At 54.9% G+C, this 13153-nt stretch overlaps 1 protein-coding gene across 1 annotated transcript in view; it reads left to right on the top strand.

Moving 5' to 3' along the window:
• LOC122384655 (homeobox protein araucan-like) overlaps positions 1 to 12931 on the top strand; it is a 56643-nt gene extending 43712 nt beyond the window's left edge. The window contains exons 5-7 of the mRNA XM_043372257.1: positions 217 to 1012; positions 9491 to 9605; positions 11395 to 12931. Coding sequence (XP_043228192.1) covers positions 217 to 1012; positions 9491 to 9539 — 845 coding nt within the window. The 3' untranslated portion in view covers positions 9540 to 9605; positions 11395 to 12931. The remainder of the gene's footprint in view (positions 1 to 216; positions 1013 to 9490; positions 9606 to 11394) is intronic.
• Positions 12932 to 13153: the final 222 nt, after the last annotated feature.

Below are 13153 nucleotides of genomic sequence, written 5' to 3'. Positions count from 1 at the left end.
AGGCGATCGCTGGAGCTGCTTGTCGCCCAAGCCATTTCGGTCCTAGCGCCCCTGGTTTCCCAGTTCTCCCGTTTGCACGATGCGCATGTCATCTGCATCACAAGTCCGCATAAAGGGACACTGCATATTGAGTCGCCCGTATGGCGGGTGTTCGCACCGGCTGACGCCATGCCGGCGGCGCGCCCTGCACTCGCTGAGCTGACCCTCTGTTTGCAGATGCGTCCTCGGCCGACGGCGAGGGCCTGTCCCCGCTGGCCGGCGCGGAGGTCAAGGCCGAGGCGCTGTCACCCGACGCGCTCGACTTCCAGGCCAAGGGGGCGCTGGTCGACGGGCAGAAGCCAAAGATCTGGTCCCTGGCCGACACGGCGGTCTGCAAGACCCCACCGCCGCCGGGGTCCTGGCCGACGGACCGGCTCGGCGGCGGGGGCGGGGGCGGCAGCGGCTACCTGCCGGCGGCGGCCGGGGCGGCCGGCCCGGTGGACTTTGCCAGGTACCCGCCGGCGCCGGCGGGCGGGTACGCCGGTCTGGTCGGGGGGTACATGTCGACCGGGTACGGTACCACCGGCTACGGCGAGAGTCCGGCGGATACGCCGCCGCTCACACCGCCAGGACTAAAGAGCGCCGCCAAAATGGCCGGCGCGCACGGCAGTGGCGGCGCCGACGGCGGGGGCGGGGGCGGGGGCGGCGTGGCGGCGGGGTACAGTGGACAGTACTCGGGTATGGCGGCGGGCGGTGCCGGACGCCTCGGCACCGTGGACCGACGGACCGACCCATACCAGGCGCACATGTCCATGCATCAGCAACACCATCAGCAGCAACAGCAGCAACAACAGCACCATCAACAGCACCAGCAGCAGCAGCAGCCTCACCTCCACCATCAACAACAGCAACAGCAGCAGCAGCAGCAGCAGCAACAGCAGCAGCAGCAGTACCCCCATCACCACCCGCACCAGTCGCAGCAGCATCAAATGACTGCCGACATGGGCAACCCCTACGGCTCCGGCTACAAAGAGTGAGTACCATGAATGACGCTCGTTCCCGATGCCCATTTTGTGTTCCTGGTGACAGCGCTGTGCTCCTTGCATACTATTATCTACTCTGACCTGACCTTGCTGGTCCATTGGAGAGGCACGGTCGTCCTTGTCTGTTCCAGTGTCCTCGCATGCCTGGTGCTTTGTTGCATATCTCGCCTCAGTGTCTGGTAGTCCCCCGTTGTCTATGCATGCCAGTTTATTTGTGTCAAGTGCCGGCTGCCTGGCCTGTGATGTACGATACCGTCTTCTGAGTCTACGTCTAGGTCCTGGTCCAGGTCTAGGTCTGGGCCTTGTGTCCGTCGTATAGCGTCTTCATGGTATCAGCCGTATCATTTTCCCCATGTCCACCTGGGGATGTGTCCACTGTCCACGCAGTGTCCGTGTCTGTGTCGATATCCACTCCGCTTGTCCCGCTGTCCATGTCCGTATCCGTGCCCGTGTCCTTGTCCGCTGCCTGCGGCGCCCATGTCCGCGCGGTATCCGTGTCCTTGCCCGCTGTTTGCGGCGCCCGTGTCCGTGCTGTGTCCGCGCGGTGTCCGTGTCCTTGCCCGCTGTTTGCGGCGCCCGTGTCCGTGCTGTGTCCGCGCGGTGTCCGTGTCCTTGCCCGCTGTTTGCGGCGCCCGTGTCCGTGCGGTATCCGTGTCCGTGCCGTGTCCGTGCTGTGCCCGCTGCTGTGTCCGCGCCGTGTCCGTGTCCTTGCCCGCTGCTTGCGGCGCCCGGGGACGCAGTGGCGCCGGCTATCTGGCGATCGTCAGCGGTCGTGTGGCGCCGGCTGGAATCCGGCCCCGGCCGCCGCCGCAGCCCGGTGGCGAGTGGCCTCTCCGAGTGGTCGCCGGTTCTGACTGATGGACACTCGTCCCGGAGATGAAGGGAGCTTGATTGCCGGGACGGTACTGGATGACCGGGGCGTGACGTAGGTCAGCAGAGCGCGCACTTTTCAGGCATGTGTGAGGATGCAGGATGCTGGTTGTAACTTATGACTTATGAGTTCTGCAGTCTGTACACCTGCAGGAGTTTCGGTAGAATTTAGGAGGAAGGTAGCGTTTTTCAGCGGGCTGTCACCTTTCTTCAACGTAAGTTATGGAAGGATTTTCAGGGAATAAGACAGGGTACCTCCCTATAAACGATACGAAGCCAAATAGGACTATGGAAAAAGTCAATCAACGACTACCGACATGTGTCAACCAAAACAGGCCTGGCGCAGTCGTGCATAGTGCATACCAGCTGGGTCACTACGGAACAGTTTGACCGGGAACAATTGGATCGATATGTCACCGGCGCCAGTCGGCACTCTCCTGTTGTAACTACCAAGCCCTCTGGGGACCTGGGGACCTCTAAGGGACTGAGAAGCAGCTCGCGGCGTCTGTTATCGCCCGTCTTCGTAACGGCGCCATTAGACTCTGAGGGGAATCGCATCGTCCTCGATCCCGGAGAGCAGCGTTATCGCAGCGCTCTTCGCTGGCGGCAGTTCTGGACTGATTTGGAGGAAACTGGAGAATGCAGACAGGTGGACGCGATTGGGTGAGCTTGTCCAAAATCCACCCCAGTAGTCCACAGAGAGCCTGAGGTCCAGGCCGACATTGTCCAGAGCACCCAACCAATGTGGGTGGAACCGCAGACCCGCCCGGCTGAAGGGTGGAACCTGGGCCCGCCCATCCGATGGGAGCGCCGTGGTCGGCTTGGCACCCGCACCTGCCCTGTAGAGTTGCATGTTCAGTCCCTTCGTGGACGAGTCGGTACGTAATTATCTACTGCCGTTTGGAGGCGTTCTCAGAAAAGGTGCGCTTATCGCCGTCGTGGCGCATCCAAACACGGCCGAATGTTGGTGGTACTTTGTCTACCTTGCCTAACTTTTATGCTTGAAATATCTTGTAAATCACTTTTACTTCGCGTACAGTCAACATAACCCCGCGTTCCATCAGCACGCGATGGCCACTCAGAGCGAATAGAAGCGGTGAGGACCCCGATCCTGATTCTTCCCGTTCTTTTGACGAGAAAAGCGTGAGGCACGTCTTCACTTTGTGACCTATCCGTAAGCTAAGATACTCATTTCTCCTTTTTCACGCTAATAGTATTGGATTTGATAAGATTCAGCTTCTATGCAGCTAAGCATTGCACATACGAGTATGGCACCTGTAAACAGGTTTATGGCTATCGTCGTAATAATGTCATTTTGTTCAAGGGTCCAGAAAAGTGTTGACAGGAATCTGTTAGCTGTCATGCTTCTCAGTTTACATTCACGGTTTTATCGCACTGATGGCCGACTGCTGCGAGTTATAGGGAAAATAATAGGAATGTGGGAAATTACAGAGATTGCACTGGGCAGTAGGTACTAGTGTGACACAAGAAGAAGTAAGTTATTGTGACCTGCCATCCGTTCATCCATGGTAGCTGACGTAGCTGACTCAATATTGTAAGACCCCTTGGTCCCGGCCAAGCTGGACAGCTTACGAAGAGCCACCGTGGTACTCGTTTTTATAGCAAGGAGGAAATTGGGACCTATCGGGCAACTAAGAGGTAGTAAAGTGATATTGAGTAGGAGCACTGCGGGGCCGCGAGAGGATAGGAACTACAAGTCCGCCGGGCTGAATTGGCTGAAGGCCATGGTGTGAGGCTGAGCTTCATTAAGCTTCCCTGACGGTCCGGGGAGTTCACTGCAAAGGAGTTCACTCCACTTCACTCGCAGTCAAGAGAAAAATCAAGTGTCTCATGGTCAGCAAGTGGTATGACTCAGACTAGGCAACAGGAGCCTTCCTGCATCAAACAGACCCGCAGCCTGACACGTGGCTGACGGCGGTGCTACCAGGGCACCCTTCCGGCGTCGGGCGGTCAGTGGTCACCCTTCCGCGTCAGATAGGGCTGTGGTTCCCTTACTCGGTTTCTGATAGCTGGTTCTCCCCAGTTTTCCGCCCTCTGCAGCTCGATAGGGTAAATGTGCCCTCTCGCTCTCTGCTGCTCCGATAGGAGGGTCTTCCCGATGTTCTGCACAGCACATTCCGCTGAGATGTGGGATCTCCCTGTGAGGCCGGCTGCCGCTTTTAGGTCCTTATCGGACCGCGTTGTTCCTGAAACGGTCGCGTGCTCTAAGAGATATCGCCCCATGGGTCTCCCCCGGCATTGTGTTCCTTGTGACCCACTCTCCGCACCACGTGCCGCTTCCGCAAGGCCAACAAAAGTCTACATTTCTCATATATCAAAATGATTGTCAGTGCCGCAGTGACTATGCAAGGTAGTAGTATTTAGGAATCTGGGATGGCAAGTTTCCATTGACATGCGCCTGTAATTGTAAGGAAACGGCTATATTGAGGCTTCTTAATGAGCTCTCCCACTGCTGTGCAAATCGTTCGCGTGCTTGCACGCTTTTGTGTGCTCTGTGCAATGTGGAATATGCATTCAGTGGAAGTTTGATGCGACTTTTCGAGACAGCCACCGACCTATGGGCATTGGGCCTCTTACATAATATGGGCGTCTGGTACAAAACCAAACTATTGATGGAAGCCAAAATTTACGCAGATCATTGTCGTTTTTATTTAGGATAAGATTGCAGATGGCACCAGGCTCCAGGACAGAGTACAGACCACGAGGCCCGGGTCAACATACGGCACAGAAGACAGGGTTCACTGGTCACGAATCACGAGCATGGCTCACGGGGCGGGTGCCTGGCCCTGCGGACACCACCGTACCCGTGCCTGCAGACCGATGAACCCGACCGCAGCGCCGACGTCCGCACACCAATCAAACAGGGTCGTATGCTAATACGGCCTGACTGATATTATGCAAATGCGCGCATCGGTTGCGTCAGGTGTGACTGTCAGCGACGGCCCGGGCTCTCTGCTGGCGCCCGGTCACCGGCGCGGCGGGACGCGATCGGGCGAGATAGAAGGGCCACTCGGGCCGTTGATTTACAGTGACCTGCTGACGCGTCCCAGAGTGGGAGAGACACCTAATGATCCGCCCCGGGCTGCTAAGCTAGGGTCCGCTGGCTGAGAGCGCTCACTGATGGACCCGTGAGATCAGAGGACGTCAGAGGTGGGGTGGAAAGGGAACGGAGCTAAGGATAGCGCTGTTGTGGTGCCACGGGACCGAAAACACCATTTGTGGGTTAAAAAGGAGAGAGGAAAGTGTTGATGGGCGTCGTTATGCATGGGCATTCGCCATTGAACATAGAAATGATAAGGCTAGCAGCGATTGGGTACTGAAATGAGGACGACCCAAGAGATTCCTTTGTTATTGAGTGGGGGTAATTATTGAATACTTAAACTTAAAAGCAATGATTTTTTTTTTGGTGAAATATTTATTTGTGGGTCTGTCCCTTCTAAGACGCGCTCCTGATAATCACACCGTACGCTTCTGGCAGGGTTGAACCCAAGACATTCCATTAAATATATACGTTTGATTTCATTATCGCCGCGCTGGGCAATAAATCACTCTGGGGTGGCGACGATATCGTCTGGGGCACACCAGTGCGGCGACGGCAGTCCAGTGTTTATACAGGGCGGTCGCGGGGTGTGGGACGCTTACCGCAGCTGATTAGCGGCCGCAGAGGGGGCCGTTTTTTAGCGGTGAGTCACCGCCGCGCCGGCGGCCGGCGGCTCTGTGGCCCGTCACGGGGCAATGGAACGCTAGTTAGCGCGGGTGGTGTAAATGGGATGCAGGACTGGTCATTGATGACCAAACACTGGCCACTGACCACTGACTGACTAATGACCTCTGACCGCTGACCGCCGCACTGAGACGAATGAAGTTACTAAGTTGCATGTAGTTGCAATTTTTATCAGCTGTCGACCTTTGAACCAATGTGGACCTGCCAGGCTGCCACCTGCCAAATATATTTGGCAGGTGGCATCTACATATATGTAGATGGAACCTGTGCTTCTCCGTCAATGATGTGGCTAGTGGCAAATGTCTGCGACCTACGTTTATGAGTGACTGAAGCCCGTCTGTTACGTTCCGTACCCTCATGCAATATGGTCCATGCAATATGTTTATGGTTGTTTCGTACGGATCTCCAGAGGTCTGCTGATTTGTTTCACTTCGTTATGTTTACTTTCTGTTTTACTAACTGATGTTTCTGTTGAAACGGAACTTCATTGGGCATAGGCGTAGGAACGTTTTCGAAAGTGGGGGGGGGGGGCAAGGTCCCAGAGGTCCAAAACCTAACCTACCCCCAAAATCCGATTTCTCCTCGGATTTCGGCCATTTTTTTTCGCAAACATGATCAGAGATAAAAAAAAATCGAGACAAAAACAAAAACAAAATTGGTTAAAATTTCAGGGAGACTCCCGTCCATAAACTCAAACTGATGGACGCGTTCCCCTGTCCTCCGCAGCCGTTGGCACCCATGCAAATTCCAGAGGCATCCAGCAACTTTTTCATTACGAGCAAGCGTGAAACGTGCAAAGCGAGTCTTTTCAATATACCTATAAAAATCAGCATGAACGGCCCAGCTAGGCTCAGCCAGACCTATAACGTTTTTAAGAGGTTTTATATCAGCGACCACTGCAACTGGGCTGATTGACTATCAGAGGCCGGTGTGGGACTTTTAGAGGTCGGTCTGGGCCATCAGAGGCCAGTTTAACCCTCGCTGGACCGGACCTATAGGTTTTCTACATACGCGCCGGCCGAGGGGGCGGGGGGCGGGTACGACCCCCCTCGCCGTTGCGCCCCAGGTTGAACTAGCGCGTCGCGGAAAAAGGAGCGTGTGCGCCGTTACAAGACGCAGAGGTCGATACCCGATTTTAAGGTTCTAGGTCAACCGGTGACCTCTGAGGTCAGGTCAAGTGCCTCAAGGCACGGTTCCGTTTTTGGTGAATAACTTCGCAAAACACGGCCGCAGAGCCGCGATTTTGCCAGCATCGTGTTCGCCTCTCTCAGGCGCGTCGAATGATGTACTTTTTGTTTGGGTGAGGTAAACTGAGGGTGTTGACCACGGGTCACGGTCAGGTCAGCGCCCCCAGGTCACGAAATTGGTCGAAGAAGGTCATGTCGCATATCATTCGATTCGGCAGGTCTTCCTGAGTCCATTGATGGCTTCCCCGACTCGCTAGCTCAATTTGATCGGTAGTTATTGACGACAAACTTATATGACCCTTATAACTTCATAAATGACGTCGCGCAAGGTCAACATTGCAAAAGTGACGCATTGAACCTTGCAAGGAGTGCATGAAAGATTCAGTGTGTTTGAGATAGTTGAAGATCGCTTACGGCGCCAGAAAAAGTTTTCAGTTTATCCCTATTGACTTATATCTAATGGTGAGGTGACGGTCACGAAAATGACCTTAGGAAAAATCCGAGATGTACAAGTTGTGAGACTCCTAATGGGTACTAGGTCCTCCAAGGTTCATTTCCCTGTGAAATCTCCTCTGGCAGTGAGGGCGTTGCGAAGTTGCGACATCTGAAGACCGTGCAGAGGTTCACTTATGACCTCATGGGTCAGTGACCTGATCTGACCCGAAAATGCGGTTGGTGTCAAAAGATCCGGCTTGATTCAAAGGTCAGGTATGCAAAGCTTCAGCTCTCTATCACCGGCGTGTTCGGAGCTATCGCGAAAAAAAAACTATGGAGGGGCGGCACTCGGGCCCCCCCCCCCCCCCATCGACCGGTGAGGGTTGAGGCCCTCAGAGACCAGTACAGGGCCTGCAAAGGGCAGGATGAGACATTTAGATGCCGACTTGGGCCATCAGAGGCTAATGTGGGCCCTTACAGGCCAGCATGGGCCCTCAGAGGTCAGTGTGGGACCCTAAAATGCCGGCATGGGCCGGTGTTGGACCCCAGAGGCCAGCAGAAGGCCCTCAAAAACCAAGATGGGCCTCAGAGGCCAGCATCGGGTCTTCAGAATCCAGTGCAAGGCCCTCAGAGGCTAATGCGGGTCCTTACAGGCCAGCATGGGCCCTTAGAGGTCAGTGTTGGGCCGTAACAGACCGGCATGGGCGGGACCTGGAACCTAGAGACCAGCGGAAGGCCCTCATGGGCCAAAATGGGCCCTCAGAGGCCGATGCGGACCCTTAGAGACCGGCATAGGATCTTCAGAATCCAGTGCGGGGCCCTTAGAGGTCAATGTGGGACCCTAAAATACCAGCATGGGCCGGTGTTGGACCCCAGAGACCAGCAGAAGACCCTCAAAAACAAAGATGGGCCTCAGAGGCCGGCATCAGGTCTTCAGAATCCCGTACAATGCCCTCATAGGCTAATGACGGGTCCTTACAGGCCAGCATGGGCCCTTAGAGGTCAGTGTGGGGCCCTAAAAGACCGGCATGGGCCGGCGTTGGACCTCTAAGGCCAAGATGGACCCTCAGAGGCCGATGCGGACCTTAGAGGCCGGCATCGGGTCTTCAGAAATCAGAATTCAGTGCAGGACCCTCAGAGGCACCTAAAGGTTAGTCTTGGGACCCCAGAGACAGAAATGAGGCCATCAGAGGCCGGTGTGAGGCCCTCAGACGCCGACTGGGCCCTTGAGGCCGGTTTAGGGGCCCTCAAATGAGGTCAATGTGGGTTATCAGCGGTCAATGTCGGCGCTTGACCGCCACTGAAGTGCCCTCCAAGATCAGTGTACGACCCTCAAAGACTGGCTTGGGAGCTGTTAATAGCTAGCGTGGGATTCTTGAGCCTCGTGACAATCGAATAAGGGCCAGAGCCCCATACGCCCATGGGGGCCCATTGGTTGTTTGGGGGGGGGGCAAATGATATGATGGCCCCCTGATTAGCCTTTGGAGGGGGGAAGGGCATGGCCCTGATCCCCCCTCTGCGACCGCTACTGCACTGAAAGTGGAAGGGAAGGGACAGATACAGACATTGCTGCCTGCTGGCCCCCAGCCTGTTTGAGCCGAGGCTCAAACTCAAACATGGTCACCATGGCCCCCAGCTAGTACCTACGCCTTTGACGAACTATGCCGACCCCAAGCAGATCCGGTCAAGCGTTGGTCGTTTGTATACGCATTCTCCTGCACCGTGCTAGTATTGTCTTATACCTTTTCAGTGCTCGCTGTCCCGTGCCTCGTATTCAACAAAATGCTGTCACCAGGACCCACAGTCTTGTCTCTGATATGGTTTCCTTCATTGAGTGAAGGAAATTGCGGTCAATAACGCTGTACTTGTAGAAACAAAAGGGAATATTCATTAAAGGGCAAGCTGAATTGTTGTCAAGTTACCGGGTGGTAGCACTGGTACCTAGGTACAGACAGACACTTAAGTCAGCAAAAAGTGGGGGGGGGCAGTTAACATTGCTGCCCCCCCCCACCTCCGAAAGTGGGGGGGGGGGCATGGCCCCCGGACCCCCCTGTTCCTACGCCTATGTCATTGGGCATTGGATCGATGTTTTTGTCTTTGTCTATCCCTGACTGCTATGGTATGTGCGGGTGCGGATTTGTTCCTGTATCTGATGTTGCTTAAATATCCAGCATCCATGTATGATGGATTTTGCGCTTCGCTGAACTGACCCCATTGCCCTCTGGTTTCAGCGGCGGTCAGGGCGGAGCCACCAGTTCCGGTTACGTATCACCTGTATGAGCGGTGCTGGTGACCTGTGACCTGACCTGGACCTCACGCCACTGCTTATACACCCACCGGTCACAGGTAGGTCAACTTATGTCGACTTTAAAACCGTGCTCCCACTCTGTCTCAGTCCCGTACTGTCCCAGTCCCGTCCTGTCCCAGTCCCGTCCTGTGTCCTGTCCTGTGTCCTGTCCCAGTCCCGTCCTGTCCCAGTCCCGTCCTGTCCCAGTCCCGTCACGTCCAGTCCCAGTCCCGTCCAGTTCTGTCCCTGTCCTTTCCTGTCCCAGTCCCGTCCTGTCCCAGTCCGGTCCCGTCCCAGTCCCGTCACGTCATGTCCCAGTCCCGTCCTGCCCCAGTCCAGTCCCGTCCTGTCCCAGTCCCGTCTTGTCTGGTTCCGTCCCGTCCCGTCCCGTCCCGTCCCGTCCTGTCCCAGTCCCAGCCCCGTCTGGTCCCGTCTGGTCCCGTCCCGTCCCGTCCAGTCCTGTCCCAGTCCAGTCCCGTCCCAGTCAAGTCCCGTCCCAGTCAAGTCCCGTCCCAGTCCCGTCCCGTCCCGTCCCGTCCCGTCCCGTCCCGTCCCGTCCCGTCCCGTCCCGTCCTGTCCCAGTCCCGTCTAGTCTCAGCCCCGTCCCGTCTCGTTATTCCGGTTTTATTCCGGCACGTGCTGGCACGCCCACGACGAATTAATCCGCGGCCAATTACTTAGTGGGATTTGGATGTTTGTCTCGGACCTAAAGCGGAGCCGTCCAGCCAGGTTTGACTGCGTTCGTCCCGGCACCCGAAGAGCGCCTTAGAACGTAGCCGAAGCCTAGCCTTTGTAGCCTAGCCTTAGAAGGGCGCAGCCTTTGTGTATCTCAATGTGCTATGGGAGGAAGGCAGAATATGGGACCAATCTCTCCAAAAGAGCACAACATTGAATTTAGCTGCATTTTAACCGAAAAGTAATACATTTGTCCAGTCTTTTTACGGCATTGTAACGCTGCATCCGTCTTTATTGCCACTTATCTGTGTCAGTTTTGGTGTCAGCTCGGTTTCATATATGTGTCGTCTCAGTGTCATATATGCATCCCCGTCACCACCCGCTTCCGATATCGTCTCGCTGTTACCACCCGCTCCCGATGACAGCCCGGTGTCATATCTGTGTCGTCTATGTGTCAGCACCCGCTCCCGGTGTCCCCTCGGTGTCAGCACCCGCTCGCGGTACCGGCAGCGGCCGCCGACTGGGTCGCCGGGCCTGCTGACGACTGGTCATTAATCAATGTGGCGCCGTGCGGGTTTTATTGTCGGCCGATGACGCGATAGCTGCTCGTTTGCACGGCAGCCGGGCAGCGCTCGTGTGCGCGCCGCGCGCCGGCACACCGATGGAGATGTTTAGTGCTGCACGCAAGGCGGCCGGCGCGAGGGAGGGGATGGGGGAGGACGAGGGGGCAGTCAAGGGGACGGGGGCACCCATGGGGCAGTCAAGGGATGACAAAGGGTAACAGTCGGGTATAGTCGAGGAAAGGAGAGTGGCCGGGAGACAATCTAGAAAAGATGTTTTGGACAATCTGGTACAGTCAAGGAGAAGAGACGGCCAAGGGGGAAAGACCAAAGACGGGCAATAGGAGAGAGGCAAGAGCAAGAACCAAGAAGAAGAAAAAAAAACAGGCAAAGAGGGGATGATTGGAAACAGACGAGAGATGACTGGGTTACAGGGCCCCGTCATCTGTAGCTGTCAGAGCCCAGAGAACAGCCTGGCAGACGGTGTGGGAATGGCATGACAGACTAGCAGAGAACAACTCGTGAGAACAAGTGTCTTCGCACAAACCTATGCAATGGGTATTTTTCTTCAGCCATTCGCAGTCGTCTCACGGTGTTCTCTTTTCTTTTTCAGATCGTTCGGTGGTGGATTGATGGGTCACGCCGACTCTCGTTCTCCAAAGTAAATGTATTCGTCGGTTCCGGTCAGGTCAGGTCAGATCAGGTCAATCACTGATCTGAGCGACATGGGGTTGGTAGCGAGGACAGAGGAGCGGGCTCCTCGGACCTCGCCAAAAGGCGTGTCATCTGTGATATTATATGCCCTGATCTAGCTGAGCGAATCGACAGGGCCTTATGGAGCCTAACTGCGCGGGCTGCACGTGCTTAGATATTTGTTGACATTGTTTTTAGTTCAAAAGAAGTGCACGCGTCAGTGCACGGTGTGAGAGGTGCCGGCGTGGGGTGTGCATTGTGCAGGGTGTGTCCTTGGACAGGGGATTGGAGTCAGCCTGGCGCACTCTGCGGCCTCTCACCGCCGGTCATACACGTCATATATAAACCGCCTGGAGGCCTGCTCGGCGCCTCTATCGCACCACAGTGCCCTGCGGTCTTCTCGTTTGTATATGCGATTCTGCATTCGGCATTGCGTACCTGGGTATACAATAGATGTGATGCTCTGTTCATGGACTGTTTTTGAATATAGTGAAATCGCTAGCTGAATATATAACGGTGCTTGTATAGATTACCCCAGCCATGTTAGCAGTGCAGTTGCACATATATCGCACAATGGATAGTGCACAGTCTCACATTTGCTATTGTGGCTGTATGACAGCGATGGTTGGAAGTGCACGGCTTTGCTAAGACAGCGTGGTTTGTGTTGCGGGATGGGAGGGATATGGCGAGGGTCCCGGGGTGTCCGCCGTCAGTGGGGGAGGGGGAAGGGAGGGGCCCTCGGACAGCCGACTGATCCTCCTGGCCTACGCCACCATCACGGTACAGTTGCAATCTGGGTTCAAAGTGGGCAAGATGAGGAGTGAGTGACAGGGCCGTGTTTTACTTCAAAAAAACTTCTATAGAAGCGCAGTTATATATTGCCCAATGTCCATTGACTCTCATTGAATTTCTCATTGAGTTTCTCATTGATTTTATTTAGAAAATAAAGAAATTGCGCAAAAAAGAAAGGTATAGCATGATTGCTGTAAAACTATTTTTCTTCGGTCTTTATTCGCACGCAAAGTTGCCGTAAAAAATGATAATCACTATCAACTGCGGTTGCGCCTAGATTTACAAAGCTCATACGCTCTGAATGGATATACAAGTTCGCACGCGCAAGTGCAAGTCAGGCCAAGGCCCTCTAAAGTCAGCTACGAAACAGCCGGGCCGATATGGCATTTACAATGGGCGCCTGACGGCTAACATTTATAAACATACTTCAGGCTGTTTTGGTTTAAATGATTGTCGATTCCCCGGCCAATTGAAATGTCTATGACTCTGTCTCAGACGGAGTTCCAAACACATTGCTTCGATGGTCGAGTTTGAAGATGGTCCCCCAAATGCTGCTGACACTGTCCGCCTCAAAGTCAAATGGTATTTGTTTTTCTTGGGTGTGTGGTACGTGACTCGAAGTGTGATATTTGTTCGTGTGTTCGGAATACACAGGTCATAATGTCGCAATAGTTTGCGGGTGGACGGAAGAGAGACAGCTCAGCTATGGGACAGGCTGTTCGAGGCCTTTAAAAAGGCCTAACATTTGAAACCCTTTGAAAGGTTTTCTGCTTATGTCTATCGTTAGAAGCAGTACAGGTCCTATATCTGGTCCAACAGATCTGGAAAACCTCATTCAGTTTTTTTAGCACGATATCGTATAACACACAAAGTAGCAGCCCGTTACC

Source organism: Amphibalanus amphitrite, unplaced genomic scaffold (assembly GCF_019059575.1).
Source record: "Amphibalanus amphitrite isolate SeventyFive unplaced genomic scaffold, NRLGWU_Aamphi_draft 000195F_arrow, whole genome shotgun sequence".
NCBI classification, from domain to species: Eukaryota; Metazoa; Arthropoda; class Thecostraca; order Balanomorpha; family Balanidae; genus Amphibalanus; species Amphibalanus amphitrite.
Note: the sequence above shows the minus strand (reverse complement) of the source record. Positions and strands in the feature narration are given on the sequence as shown.